Below are 15,794 nucleotides of genomic sequence, written 5' to 3' on the forward strand. Positions count from 1 at the left end.
CATTAAAGATTGCATCATGCTGGATGCCGCCGTGTTATTTTTTCCTAGAACTGGCCCCGGCAGCCTCTGTAATTATCAAATGCATTTGAGCTTAAACCTAAATTGAAAGGTTTGCTCTGTTCAGCGGGAGAGAGAGACAAACATCCAGTGGTCTTCCAGCCGAAGTGCTGACTGGTAAACAGATTTAAACCAAGTTCTTTGAGTCTTTGGTTCCATGGCATTTCCTTCTACATATTGAATGGCCTACGAGGTTACTAGGATAAATACGTGTTTTGAGTTAGTGATCCATTTTTTTTTTCCTAGTTGGAGGCAATTTCACAAGTGTGCTAGGCCAGCTGGCCTCATGGTTAAAAATAAATGGGTAAGCATGAGCTCTGACAGGGTTCCCATGTTCAGAACCTCTGCTCATTAGCTAGACAACCTCGGACGAACAGCCCAGCCTCTCTGGTCCTCAATCTTAATCTGTCAACTGGGGGAAAGGAAAATGTATGCTATTGCAGGGTTGCTGCAAGGACATGTAATTCAAATGATACTCTTAATATATTACTATATATTATATTAGTTTTATATAGTAATATACACATTATTTTATATATTATTTACCTTATATATATTACAGCATACAATATAAATAGATATTTACATATTATATAAAAGTATGGATAATGTATATATATAATGTATATATATGACCAATACACAAAGATGTCAAGTCTAAGAGACTCAGGTCATTTTGTAAATCAGTAATAAATATAAAATGTACCAGACATACTCATTAAATAGAATTTATCCATTCATGAGGAATTCTCAACTGGGTGCTAAAAAGTTCTGGGAATCCAACTTGTATGGGTAGGTTAGGCCCTAGTCCGCAGACCCAGGTGCTTTGAGGTACTTTAGAGCCAGGTTCAAACCACAGTGTTATTAACAGTTAATAACCAGGGTCAGTGCTCTCAGGTTCTTCTCAAAGTCGGCAGGCACAGTCTTCTAAACCAGAAAGGGCAGCTACCATTTTCTCATCCAAGGCCACAAACTCACACGTCTGGGAAATATGTAAAGTGCAGGATCTACCGTTTACATCCCCTCTGGATCTGAGGCGCTTGCACATTTGTTTCCAAGGAATACAGGATGCACATAGAATGCAGGGGCCTTCTGTTTCTCATGGTTAATACATTTGAAATGCCTTCTATAATATATGCAAATAAACATTGTGAAATGACTTCATTCACTCCTCCTCCAATTGCAGTTCTCGCCGGAGATCCTGCAACCTTAAAGGAAGGATTGTTTGGGAACTTGGAAGGGGAACTTCCTAAAGAGCTTTGCCTGGGTTATCTCAGGACATTGCAGAGCCTCCAAGGTGTCTCTGCCTGACCTGGAGGGAGGACCGCCTGTAAAGGGCAGGCTTTTCGGGGCTGTTGAGGAGCCTGGGAATGCCTGGCTTAACAAATGGCTACAGTTGTTCCTGATGTCAGTGAAAAGACACGCAAGAAGGGCTTTCCCACTAGGATCTCCTTTCTCTTCCTCCCCATTCAAATCCACTTAATTCTGGGTCGCCTAGAGAGTGTATACCTGTGACCTTTAACGAGAGCAGCTGACTCACATCCAGATGTGTTGCAGCTGTGTGTTGTCTGCACCAACCTTTTCTACTCCTGTCTCTCTCTGCCCGTCAGAAATGCCACCACCTGGAAGCAGACCCCCAGTCTACCCTCAGGCTGATATGATTTCTTTGATTTTTGCTGAATCTTTAGAATACTATGGAACCCTTTCACCCCTTAACATTAAATATATTCTGTCTCATACTGTGCACATCCTTCTGGTTCCTCTTTTCATGGCCGTTGGAGGGTTTGTTCGTTGTTCTTAACCCCCAGTGCTCGATGAGCTGAAGAACTTTTCAACTCCGTGCCCGCCTTCCTCGGGTCTGACTTCTTTTTTTTTCCCCCAACTTTTTATTAGGTATTTTCTTCATTTACATTTCAAATGCTATCCCAAAAGTCCCCTATGCCCTCCCCCACCCACTCCCCTACCCACCCACTCCCCTACACCCACTCCCACTTCTTGGCCTTGGTGTTCCCCGGTACTGGGGCATATAAAGTTTGCAAGACCAAGGGGCCTCTCTTCCCAACGATGGCCAACTAGAGACACGAGCTCTGGGAGTACTGGTTAGTTCATATTGTTGTTCCACCTATAGGGCTGCAGATCCCTTTAGCTCCTTGGGTACTTTCTCTAGCTCCTCCATTGGGGGCCCTGTGTTCCAGCCAATAGCTGACTGTGAGCATCCACTTCTGTGTTTGCTAGGCACTGGCATAGCCTCACAAGAGAGAGCTATATCAGGGTCCTTTCAGCAAAATCTTGCTGGCGTATGCAATAGTGTCTGTGTTTGGTGGCTGATTATGGGATGGATCCCCGGGTGGGGCAGTCTCTGGATGGTCCATCCTTTCGTCTCAGCTCCAAACTTTGTCTCTGTAACTCCTTCCAGGGGTGTTTTGTTCCCAATTCTAAGAAGGGGCGAAGGTCTCAAACCCAGGACAAGTCTCACTCAGTACCTGTGGCTCCTCCCCTGCCCTAAGCCCCTCCCTCCCAGGGCCTGGGCTTCACTTCCCATCTTCCCTAGCCTTCACCCTCCAGTCTGATTCCTGTTCTAACTCAGTCAGTTTGGCAACACTGGTCTCCCGATTGCCTCTCTTGGTCAGCGGCTCCTCTCTCCCTCCCCATCTCTCCTCTCATGGTCATTTTGTCTGCGGGCCAGGTTCGGCCTGGACTCTTCTTTCTGCCTGTTTTCTCTACATTTACAAAATGTAAAAAAAAAAAAAAAAAAAAAAAAAACCTCCATCCATCAGGAGTGACCGTGTTCTCTTCCTTTTATTTCTTTATTTTTCATTCATCTTCTCCTGAAATGACCTGCATGTTCAAAACTGAACTCATTTTTCAAATCCACCTCTTCTAAGACTTCTGTTTCTGTTGACGAGTGCCATCAGCAGTTTATGTCAGTGTGTGTGTGTGTGTGTGTGTATATATATATTACACACACACACACACACACACACACACACACACACACATACATACTTACTTACTGAGACCGAAAATATTTGCAGAAGCAAGAACAAAATAAGACATGATTTCTGGCACACATGGCCCTACCTACTACTCAGCATCCCAGGCACCAAGACAGAAACACTACCTTCCTTGGACTCATTTTCAATCTATCTCTCTACTTCCTTCTGGGCAGCATTTAGATCCAGTCAGCTTACCACCATGACATTCCACAAGTCACCTGGACCAGTCTACCTGCCTCACATCCCCTATCCAGGATACAATTCCATGTAGTCACTCTACAACACTTCATTCAAAAAAATCCGTTCATTTTCGGGGGGGGGGGGGAACGGCCTCCTTAGCCACAATGCTAAATCCCATAGACTTACAACACATCGTCACTTCCCTCTGAGAACCCTCCTGCTTGGCATTATGTGTCCTGGGCTTATCACAGAGAGATTCATAGATTTACAACTCCTTAACCTCCCTCCCTCCCCAGCCACAGTTCCCAGGGTTGTTAACATTCCCTCATGTTGGTGGCCGGATGTAGCATAGCTTCCCTGATTTACCATGGTTCAGATCTATACCCTTTTCTTCCCCTCACCCTTTGTTGTTGTTGTTTTTGTTTTTTGTTGTTTGTTTGTTTTGTTTTGTTTTTTTTTTCTGAGACAGGGTTTCTCTGTGTAGCCCTGGCTGTCCTGGAACTCACTCTGTAGACCAGGCTGGCCTCGAACTCAGAAATCTGCCTGCCTCTGCCTCCCGAGTGCTGGGACTAAAGGTGTGCGCCACCACGCCCGGCTCCTTCCCATCATCCTCCTATTCATCTCTCACTCGCCCCTCAAGTTAGTCACTAAGGCCTGTGGCTGACGGTCTCTAAATTTCTCACAGATCCAACTCCTCTGGATGTGTCAGTTAGAGCCTGGCATCTTCCCTGTCCATTAGCTGGAGTGTTGCAAGGTATCCTAACTGAATACAGTGTCCCCTTCTGTATCTATGCTGTCAGGGTGACTTGTACCACACAGTTCATACTGTCCCACATGCCCTTCCAGTGTTTCCACTGCTGCCTTAATCCCATCCCATCTAACTAAACTCCAACTCTTCCTCTAGACCTGTCCTTATCTCACGCTCTTCCTAGCCCACTGTGTTCCTGCACGGAGATGCCAGAAAGATCTCTGCCACTCCCTCAGCCCCTCACCCAACTGTGACTGCCCCTTCCATAGCCACTCTCAACATTTCACTCCTCTGGACAAGTTCATCCCTTCTTCCTTAACATTCCGTTTGTGCCTCCTAGCTTCCGGGACTCTACCACCCAGGCTTGTGCCCCTAGTGCCAACCCTGGCAGCTTACACGGGAAGGGGGTGGGGAGTGCTCCCGTCAGGTTTCAGGAACTGAGCCAAACGTACTTGTTTGTGCTGCTCAGGTCTCCTCTGTAGGATGTAACTGTCTTGTGTGCATGTGTGCATGTATGTGTGTACTTCAGCAGGGATAGGTCCTAAGGTTGTAAAATAGGTCACTTCTCCCATCTTTTTCATGTCTTGCAAAAATTTATGTGCAGTGTAAGGTTGTAAAATAGATCACTTCTCCCATCCTTTTCATGTCTTGCAAAAATTTATGTTCAGTGATCATTTACTAATTCTTACAAGGCATCCGTGTTCCACTTGGCTTATGCCTCTAGAAGTTGTTAATTTCCTATCAAACCATGTCTCAACTTCTCGGGCAGTTTTCATGACCAGAAATTATATTTGACCCCTATTCTTTATTTCCGGGCAGCAGCTGTAAGCTCATGAGAACCAGAACCACATCTATATACTAATCTTGGTATCCCTGAGGCAGCAAGCAAGTGCCTGGGTGTTCAGTGACTAGCTCCACGTGAACTGATTAGAAAGGAGGCAGAGAAGAGACTGGGTGTGGCCTGCCCAGTGGCAGTGAGAAGATGTCTTTGGTGATGTCTTGAGTGGGTGCTGGAGACACTAGGAAACCATTGGGACTTCAGGAAGAGTGAAGGAGAAGCCCTTACACATATACCTTAAAAGTGGCACAGAGGCCAACGGAGTCCATAAAAATGGCGCCCCAGAGTTCAACATTATTTTCAATAGCTGGGCCAGGGGTAAAGGCACTTGCCACCAAGTCAGAGTTTTATCTGTGGGACTCACATGGTGGAAGGAGAGAACCAACTCCTACAAGTTGTCCTCTGACCTCCATATGTGCACACTAGCCCACATCACATACACAATAAATAAGTTTTATATATATATATATATAGAGAGAGAGAGAGAGAGAGAGAGAGAGAGAAAGAGAGAGAGAGAGAGAGAGGGAGAGAGTGATGGAGGCAGACCAGAAGAGATGGATGACCCATTGAGTAGTCACTAGAAGAAGAGAGGAGAGGGGGCAGCATGGGACCCCAGGGCGCAAGGAGAAAAGGCACTCCCTTTATTGTTTCTCTGGGGCAACCTACAACTTGGTAGCCAAGAACCATCCTAGCCTGTACTGCAGAGACCTACAAGGAAGTTCTCTGCCTGGAGGAAAGGTCATCATGGTCAGAGATGGAGGCCTGTCTGGGGAAAGGTCAACAGAAGAAGAAGGAAGTTGAACAACCCTGGAGAGAAGGGAGAGGGGGGAAAATGTTTTTCTTTTGATGATAATGGCAAGAGACAGGAAGATGGAAACCACACCAGAAGTGGGGTGTAGGGGGACAGGATGCTCGCACTCTGTAGGTTCTCCTACACTGCTCCAGACTCCCACTTTTCTGACTTGGCCTCAGAGCTGTCTCCGCTACCCCAGAATAGAGGAAGTAGGCTTCAGCATTTCAAACCGAGCAGGCTGTCTCCACTCAGCCACTAATCCCAGGCTGCCGAGCAAACAGCCTGAGGCGCACATACTCAGACTCTGATGGAGATGCGTGCCCAGTGCTGAAACAGCTCAGATTTCAGCATCTTGGACAGCACAGGTGAGACGAACACGAGTCTTGGCAGAAATGAGAAATACAATGCCTTGGATTCCGAATTAACTTCACCTTGGGGGGACAGGAGCAACGGGACACAGATGGGATGTGGCAGGAAGAGGGACAGATGAAACCAGCATGCAGAGGAGTCAGGAGTTTCAGCTGCCACCTCGGCTGCCAAGGTGCCTGGCTAGAGGCCAGGAGGGCTTCACACCCCAGCTCCTTCCCCTCTGCCTAACATTCGGTAGCCTGTGCCAACGGGGACAAGCAAGCGCCTTGCTTTTCAGCAACATTCAGATGGGACCTCCGTGGCTGAGCTCTGACGCCATCATTTTTCTCTGTACCTAGCTGACTTTTGCTTGAGTCTTCCAGCCCCTTGTTGGAGAAGTCCCTGCCCGGACACTATTTATCATAAACTTAGCACCAAGAGTCATGTCCTCCGCTCTTTGCAGCTCCTGTCAGCGGCTTCGCCAGTGTTCCTGACGGGAGGCGGCTCTGACACTGTGAGAGAGGCACATTTGTTCTGGCTTTCTGCACATCGAATTGAAGACAGAATGTTCAAATCTGAATGTAGACCCCATGACACATGTGGGAAAGGACAGTGATCATGTGATATGTCTTGTCAAGGCGCCTCATTTACAGGGGACTGGGTTAGTAGAGCACACCTCTCCCCCGCCCCCTCTCTGAAGTGAGCACTCCCTTAGGAGTGCTCATTCTGTTTCTGAGCCCCGCCCCCCAGAAGGGAACACTAAGGGTGAGTGGGAGAGCTAAGAGTGGATGGGTCAGCTTCTGGAGGACGCCCTGGGGCGTCGGGCGGAGCTTTACTACTGATCTAAATCTTATACCGACTTCAAGCATAGCCTAATCCTGTAGAACAGGAAGCTTGTTGTGATTAACCCCTTAGTGGCCTGTCTGGTCAGAGTTAAACCACTGATGGCTGAAAGGAGGCTGAGTTTTACCAGATCTTTGCCCTTCTCTCCCTCTCAGTTGACTACCCACAGCCCATAGGAGCAGAGCACCATTCCAGGTGCATGTAGTCTCTGGTGGCATTTAGCTCCTGAGGTTACACTATGTCCCTAAGCAGCCTCTTTTACTAACTGTGTGACACCTCTTTCCAAGCTCACTCACTCTCTATGACTCTGTCTCTGTCTCTGTCTCTGTCTCTCTCTCTCTGTCTCTCTCTCTGTCTCTGTCTCTCTCTCTCTGTCTCTGTGTCTCTCTGTGTCTCTCTGTGTCTCCCCTCTCTCTCTCTCTCTCTGTCTCTCTCTCTGTCTCTGTCTCTGTCTCTCTGTCTCTCTCTCTCTGTCTCTCTCTCTGTGTCTCTCTGTGTCTCCCCCCTCTCTCTCTCTCTCTCTCTCTCTCTCTCTCTCTCTCTCTCTCTCTCTCTCTCTCTCTCTCTCTCTCTCTCTCTGTCTCTCAAAGCCTAGGCCCCATTGGATTTCCTTTCATTGAGTAGTCACTCAATGAAAGTTGTATCCTGTCAGCCTGACCCCCATGTGCCTGAGGGCACAGGCCCTCTGTCCCAGAAGTCCAGCTTCCTAAGCATTCTCTCTAGGTTTTAGGCCACTCTGGTAGGTTCTGTCTCTGGGGATTAACTCTCTGTCCACATGTTAGGATCCCTCTCTCAGGTCAAGGTCCCTCTCCTCCTATCCCCTGCCCTGCCATCCCAGGCCCCCACTGAGTTCACGGTATCTAGGACCAAAGCCACGGTAGCAATTTTCCTTGAAATAGACAGGGTTGGTGTCGGCCCCACTCTGCTCAGAGAAGGGGATGCAGGCTCACAGAGAACACAGACGCCGAAACCGGGGATGACCTTGGCCTGACTTTGGACCACTCTCAGCCTTACAGTCTTAAACACTAAGGCCCGGACTCTGCCTGGCAGCTCTCACTCTTCTTACTTGCCTGAGCTGCTACTTGAGAGGCAGGTTTCTCGCCTGTTGCCTGGCAGCCCTGCTTTGTTAGGGAATGCTAATTTGGGAGTGTGTATGTGCCCATTCCAACCTATTACCGGAGTCCTGGGCCTCTCCTCAGAAATGAGCACAGTTCCTCAAGTCACTTCACAAAAATAAGCTGCCACGTGACCCCTGGGAAGCCTGGCAAAGAAAGCAAAGTAGCAAAGAATTGCTGGCCGCTGGTCTGCACACCCCACGGACTGTTGTCAGGGTAAGAGCGGCCGGGTCTTCTCCCCAAGGGATGGCAGAGACTTTAGCTTCAGAGTGGATGGATGCTGGATGCAAAGTGGCTCCAAACTCATCCTTCCGACTTACAGCTTTGGATCCAGGTCAAGGCACTTCACCTCTGAACCCCAGCCACCTCAGCCAGGCAGTTGTAATGGCAACAGTATCTACACAGAGGCTGGGGGGAGGGAAGCTGCTATGACACAGGTGGCAAGGTGGGTGATGTGGAGCAGGTGTCTGGCACATGGGAAGAATTTGGTGGCTACTGTTGGGAGTTGACAGGGACAGCTATGACAAGGACAGAGGCAGAGCTGGGAATTCCAGGCCACCTGCAGCATAATCTGGCATGGAGCCTCAAAGCTCCAGGACAATGACGCCTGCCAGTTGGAGCTGGCTGAGTAGGGTAGCATGCCCACCGTCCTAATGTGTTGTTACTATAGAGCATCACCCAGAAAGCAGATACCCACTTTCCCACACCTACGAAGCAGAATCTAGCCCAACGCTGCCACCTTCTACCACTAGCTTGCTTCTGCTTTGATCTGGAACCACCCAACCTGTCTGCCCGGCAGCTGAACCAGACACCACTGTGACACTTCTGAAGGGAAAAAGGCCACCTTTCCCAGGGGCTCCCAGCAGCTAAGACTTACACACCCCATGAATTTTCCCTTCTCTCCCCATGGGACCTGAGCTTCCCCACAGCAGCCCTGCTTTTGGTAGGGACTTTCCTTCTGCATGTCACCCTTGTGTTTCTTGTTAAAGGTCACCATGACCCACACAGCTTTATACTGACTTTAATCTGTGAACATGATTTTTCTTATCAGGAAGCACATGGCTTATGAGTGCCTCCAAAAATAATATGCCTTAAAAACTTCCTAAGGCCTAAATGCCCCCCCCTCAAATGCCATGACCCTAGAGGTCTCCCCACATGGTTACTCTGGTAATATCCCTCTGTTACCAGGATACCAAGCCTTTCCGCATGTGTGCCTCTCTCTCTCAGCATATACAGTGATGTTGCGACACTGGCCAAGGGATCTCTCCCAAGGAGAACAGGGGTGGTTCTCCCTGCATCCAGCTAGGATCCCGGGAATAGTGCTTACCTGTGCGGTGAAGAAGGCTGGAGTGAGGGATCCTGAGGGGAGGGCTGGGCTGTTGAGGGCGATGGAGCCGATGTCGGTGCCGGAGAGCAACAGTTGGGGTGCAGAGATTTCCAAGCCTTTGGGTTTTTTGCCTTTTGGGGGAAGAGATGGAGACTTGGTTTTGGAGCCCGATGACAGATTCAGGGGCTCCAGAGAATCCGAGTCATGGCAGGCTGCCTCCAGGAAGAGGCTTCTGTGTTCAGAAGGGAGGGGAGAGTCGGGGGACAGGGATGGGGACCGAGATGAAGAGGGTGACGCAGACGAAATGCTGGCAGCATTTGGCAACATTAAAGAGGAGATCTTGGCTGAGACAGACGAGGCCAGGAAAGCGGATGCCGCTGCCGCAGCGGTCTCGGATGTGGAAGGCAGGGACACCACAGGCCTGGTGATGTGCTTGTCGGTTTTATTGGTCACAAACCTGATCACAGTCCTGACTTCTTCCACAGGGGGACTGTCATCACAGGGCTCCTCCAGCTTCTCCGTCTTGATGGCCTTGAAGGCCTCTGGAGCGTTCTGCAGGGAGTTGATGGTGAAGGACGAGTAGAGGCCCGAGTGGAGGTACTCGTTGCGGCTGGCACTTTTGAGAGAGGACAAGCCGTGCCTGTGGACCTCTCGGCCTTCCGGGGACACCTTACAGTCGCCGTCCTGCAGCAGGAGGCTCTCCCGGCTGATCTCTACCGCGTGAGGATCCATTTTCAGGATATCCGGGAAAGAGACGAACTTGTACACAAACTTCTGCCCGATCACTTTCTTGATGATGTTCTGTGAATGCAAAACAAAAAACAAAACAAAAAACAAAAAAAAAACCCAGACATTTAGAAGGGGTGAGCCAGTGACATGGAAGGAGGGGGCCCCTGGAACCACAAATGATAGCAGCCAAAGCGCCACCATATTCCTGATGCCCACAGGGTGCCTACAAGGAGTGACGTCAGAGACTGAAGGTTCACTGTTACACTCTGGTCCTGTTGACCCAGGAGGAGGGGTGAGGTCTCCAGCCTGTGGTGCCTTTCTCATCTATTGTCTGTGACGATTTTGTAATAGCAAAAGCTACCACTGAGCTAGCACTTAACTGCAGGGCTGGGATGATTCAGACCGTAGCACATGTCATTTGCACAGTAATCCTACAAGCAGGCTTTATCGTTCTTGTTGTGCAATTAGAAGAGAGAGCTGGGGAGAGCGCCTAGCGAATAGATCACATGCATGAGGCCCGCGAACTTCGGATCATCAGCACCCATGTAAAAGGGGGGAGGGGGATGGATGTCTAGGACAAGCTAGATATCTAGGATGGCTAGCTAGACCATTCTGAATCCATGAGCTCTGGGTTCAGCAAGGGTTCCTGTCTCAGCAAGTAAAGTGGAGAGTGAGTGAGGAAGACATCTGATGCCAGTCTTGTGGCTACACACACATGGCCAAGTGTGTACCCATGTACCACGTATACCCACACATGCGTGCACGCCACATAACACATGCAAAAAGAAAAATTCTAAGAAGTAGGAGATAAACTTTGAGTACTGCAGTGACGCACATGGCCAAGGTTAAGCAAGAAGGGCCAAGGGAGATTGACTTCACGCTAACACGGGACTGTCTTACCCGCCTCTGGGAACCGAGAGACTACAGTGAAATACTAACAAGCAAGCACTCTGCTAGAGAACATCTGGGAAATGTAAGTTACCGCCACCCAGCAACGCAACCAAGGTTTGCTTCAGCCAGGCAGCCATTTCTGGCATGAAAGCCACTGGAGAAAACGAAGTCGCCTGCTTGGTTATTTATGGCATTTGGTTCATATTCTTAGTTGCTGGTGTCTTCTTCTGGCTCTTCAGTTAAGTCCTCATCCCTCCAGCAGCATGATATAAATGGAACATGAAAATCGCTATGAAGGCAAGAGTTTTCTCAGCCCATGAGAAAGTGGGTCTCACGTGGCAGGCTATGCTGTTCTTAAGGGTAATTGAGCTGTGGGAGTAGTCCCTGTAGAGCCTACCTAGTTCTAGGTCTGTCTGGCAAATGCTTGCTACAGGTCTCACCCTATGGTTGACTCGGAGTCCTGGGTACTCTGGGGAGAAAAACATGGCTTCCCTCTGGCTCAAAAAGCCAGCATTATTCTATGAGAAAGATCCCTGTAGGCTTCTCTACAAACTCATCCTTCTAAAGTTTGTAAAAAAAAAAAATCATTTGAGGGAGAAGCCCTTTATGGATTGAATGCCCCACAAGTCCAGGAATCTGGTGTATAAATCCTTCAGCAGCCCCAGTGGAGGGAAGAGGGTAGCATCCTTCCACTGCCAAGGCAAGCATGGAGCTGGAGCCATAGCCACAGACCACCAAGATCTACTGGCACTAAAGCCTTTCTACACTTCCACACAGTGGGGAGGAAAGCACAGTAGTACCCCGATAAAGAGGTCTCTGTAATTCCTGACCTTCCTTGGGTGCTCATGGCTTGTTCTAACTCTGACCTGTTAGGTTTTCGCCTGCTACCTTACTACATTTTCCCATCCTTTGCTACAACAGGAGAGAACCAGGTTGCCATGTTACTAAGATTTTCAAGAAGAAATTCTTGGGGCAGGATTTTATAAGAGGCATGTGAGGAAACCCCACCACATGCGCCCCAGAGAGAGACCTTGTCTAGCAAAGCACACAAGTGTATCTGTGCCAAGGAACAGGGCAGATTGGTCCTGGTTGAGCAGTCCCATGGCTGGTGGGTGTGCTGGGGTTCCAGGCTGCAACTCACCCCACCAAATCCTGTGACTCTGGTCCCATGGTGACTCTAGCTGACGTCACCCCATGCTGGCAAATCTTCAGAGGAATGGGGAAGCCAAAAGGTTCCACCTGCTGCTGGGAGCAGAGTCTCTACTGAAAGAGTACCAAGCCTGGGTAGAAGCCATGCCAGGAAACCCAGCTCCCCGAAGGAAAAGATCAGATCAGGGAATCCAGGGCCTGCATGACCCAAAGCCATTCCCGCCATAAAGGAGCATGCGCTGTGGAGCTTCCTCTGCTAAAACTTCCGGGTCTTTATATTTATATTCTATATATTACATTTGATCTTACTTATAGCTTGTAATACTTTCCGGTTTGGCAGAAAACTTTTTTTTCTTCTCAACCACTTGGAATACCCATCTAAGTTGAGTGAATTGGTTGAGCCCAAATAACTACACAGAAGGACCAGATAAACTGTTGCAGAGTCCCACAAACTAATTTTTTTAAATGACTGGATCAGAGAGATGATTACTAGATTTGTGAGTTAGCTAACAAGTAACTAGAGACTGTTATAAAAATAACAGTTTTATAACAAAAATCTTGTCTAACAAGATTGCTCAGTGGCTAAGGGCATAGATGGCTCTTTGGGAAGATCTAAGTCAGGTTGCTAGCACCCGTGTTGGGTGGCTCACAACTGCCTGTAACTCCAATTCCAGAGGATCTGATGCCCTCTTCTGACTTCCTTGGACACCCACACATGGAACACAGACTCAAACAGGCATACAGACATACTTTTAAAAAATATATTTGAAAAGCACTTTAAGTCCTTCCTCAAAAAACTGGTTGGGGTTTAAAAGCCAGTCACAGATGGAGAGCAGCATGCTGGGTCCTGACTCACAGCTGACATAGGACAGGAAACTGTGAGCCAGACTTAGAATGGAGTATTACGCAACCCCCAAAAAGCAGGAAGGGCAGAGACATGCTACAACAGGGATGGAGGAGTCATTGTGCTAAGTAATTTTAAAGACTATATATCAGATCGCCTATATGAAATGTGTGGAGTGGAAAATACCCGTCTGGGCTGGTGTGCTGGCACCTGTAATCCTAGCACTCTGGAGGCTGGGGTAGAAGGATGGGAGGCTTGAGACCAGCCTGGGCTGCACAGTGAAACTGTCTCAGAAAGCTAAAAAGAAAAGGAAGCCTAGAAAGGAGTGGAAGGAAGGAAGGATGGAAGGAGGGAGAGGGGTAAGGGGAAGGAGAGGAGAGAGAAGGGAGAAGGGGAGGAAGGGGAGAGAAGGAGGAAGGAAAGAAGGAAAAAGAAGACAAAGGAAAGAGAAAGGAAAGAGACCATTTAATCAGAATGTAGATTACCGTTACTCAGGTATATCGGCCATGCCCAGGAGACACTTGAGCAGCAATGTTTTCTAAACTCTGCCTCTTAGTCTTTCCACCCCCTCTTCCACCACTTTTTTTTTTCTGAGACAGTGTCTTATTATCTAGCCAGTCTGGGACTCACTGTGTAGACCTGGAACTCAAGAGAGAGCAGCCTGTCTCTGCCTCTCGGGGGCTAGAATTAAAGACATGTGCCACCCCACCCAGCACCCCATGGCATATTTAAGCTAAAACCTTCTACATAGATGCTATCTACATAGATACCCCTAAAATGTCACAGCTCCTCTGAGAGCTTCTAGAACTTCATGTGTGTTGACATGTGTGTCAGTACATGCCCACCATGTACGCGTGGAACGTGCTTTCCTGGGCTGGCACTTCAGTGTTGACCTCAGGCGCCATGTCTGGCTTTCATGTGCTCAGACTGACTTCTTAGCCAACTCTCATTTTCCCAGTGAGTTTCTCATCCTTTTGCCTGATCCAGCTCCCTAACGCTCCATCTTCCAAGGGCTCCCTGGAATTGCAGCCTTTTTGCCTTCTGACCTTGCCACGGTCGTGCCCTGAGCTCAGCCCTGAGAGATGTATGTCAGCCTGGAGGGAAAGACATACAGAAGCTTCCTGTACCAGCTGGGGCTTTTCTCAGCCTTGTACTGAGAGCACAGCTGGGAAAGGCGACAATATCGGAGGACCTTTCCCAGAAATATCAACTTGATACTCTTGCAAGGCTTTGCTGGGGTTAAGTCCTCATCTTGTAACCAGATACCCAATAAATCCACACATGAAAAGCCAGTATCATTTCTCAGCTTTAGCATTATTGTCCTTATTTTCTGTCCCCATTTAGCCAGCATTAATCCATTATCACTACCTGCTCTTGGCCTGGCTAGCAGTTTAATAGACAATATGAACCTCCTAGATAACTGCACATATTCTAGTGTTTTGGGTTTTTTGGTTTTTTTTTTTTTCACATTTCTGAGTTAAACGGCCCATGGCTCAGCAGGCAGATTACATCTGGTTTGTATATCTCAACCAAGCAGAGGAAACACGATGTTTGATTTAGTTGGACCCAGACAAGAAAGAGATGTGAGGTTTATGGTATAGAACGCTGAACATAGCCAGCATTTGACATTCACCACGAAGAAAACCTCACACCACCCAATTATTAAATCTTCAGGGCTGGGGGCAGGGGACAAGAGCAGTGGCCCTCAGGGATCCATTGCTAAACTGAGGACTCTGGGGATTCACAAAGATGGGGCTCACAGCCTGTAGCAGAGACACCGCACCTCAGGTCCCGTGCAGAGTTACAGATGAGAACCAGACACCCAGACAATGCCAACTGCTGCATGAAGCCTCTTGAAGGAGGGAACATGCTGCCAGACAAGGACACAAAGCCTGGCTTCTTGGTGGTGGCTGTGGCTCCTGAGGGGCTCACTGGAGGCTGCTGGCCCCAGGGCCTGTCACCGAGACCCCTGGCACAGGGAACCAGAGCTTGAGTGCCGGCAGACACAGGATGACGGGTTTCCATGGAGCATCTTCTCAGAGCAAACGCTACATAGGAACACAGCAAGCGGGCTGCTGCCTGCCAGGAACACAGCCACCTTACAAGGGACACACCACCCAGCTGCTGCAAAGATGGAGCTGTCAGGAGTCACCGTGTAGACAGGGAGGTTTGATCTAATCCTCCGCCACAGAGAGGCGAATTAAATATTAGGGCAGCCATAGAATGGGTGTCCTGTCATTATTTCAGAGAACAGTAGTGTTTTGACCTGCTTATGTCTTTACATATACCTTAGGTGAAAAATTATAGTACCCATGGGATGGCCCCATCATCTCAATGGAATAATGTTAATTTTTGCAGATATGTATATATCTTTTTGGCATAAACATACATATGTATACATATATACATAATATATAGAGATATAAATTCATGCTTAAAAGAAAGAAGTTAATCAAGATGGATAATGAAATGTAAGAGTGATTATAGCATTTTCTTTAATCTGCATTTTCTATGCGGTACGTATTTACAACGTGTTACCTGTCCATTTGGAACTGAAGTCAAGTCACGTGTCTTCTGGGTCATGTGTCTCCTGGGTCACGTGCCTCTGGTAACTGTACCTGAAGTCTAAACTGGACTGTAGCCACAGCTAGTCCCGAAACATTTCTGCTCAATGACCACACCCCCTTCCAGAAGGCAACTGCCCTGGGTCCACAGGCTGCTACTAATGTAACAGAACCCAGGGCTTTTGCATTCCAAAGCAGTGGTGAGGCTGGCTGTGTGGCCTAGGAACTGGGTCCCTGCTAAGGAAGTAAGGTCCTTACTGAAGAATGACTCCTTCTGTCTCCCTTCCAGGAGGCTTACTTCCTATAACCACAAACATCCCTGCCCATTTTGCCTATCCCTGGGGCAGGGAGGCACTTGCTTTGATGGGACAC

The 15,794-nt window shown here is 48.4% G+C and overlaps 1 protein-coding gene across 6 annotated transcripts in view; it reads right to left on the reverse strand.

Moving 5' to 3' along the window:
- Elk3 (ELK3, member of ETS oncogene family) overlaps positions 1-15,794 on the reverse strand; it is a 63,745-nt gene that overhangs the window by 8,220 nt on the left and 39,731 nt on the right. For 3 of the 6 annotated variants that reach the window (XM_030244871.1, XM_030244872.1, NM_013508.2), the window contains exon 3: positions 9,246-10,046. The exons of 1 other annotated variant lie outside the window; for it this stretch is intronic. In XM_030244871.1, coding sequence (XP_030100731.1) covers positions 9,246-10,046 — 801 coding nt within the window. The remainder of the gene's footprint in view (positions 1-9,245; positions 10,047-15,794) is intronic. 2 more of the 6 variants (NM_001322268.1, NM_001322265.1) reach the window with 2 other exon arrangements.

This window comes from Mus musculus, chromosome 10 (assembly GCF_000001635.26).
Source record: "Mus musculus strain C57BL/6J chromosome 10, GRCm38.p6 C57BL/6J".
NCBI classification, from domain to species: Eukaryota; Metazoa; Chordata; class Mammalia; order Rodentia; family Muridae; genus Mus; species Mus musculus.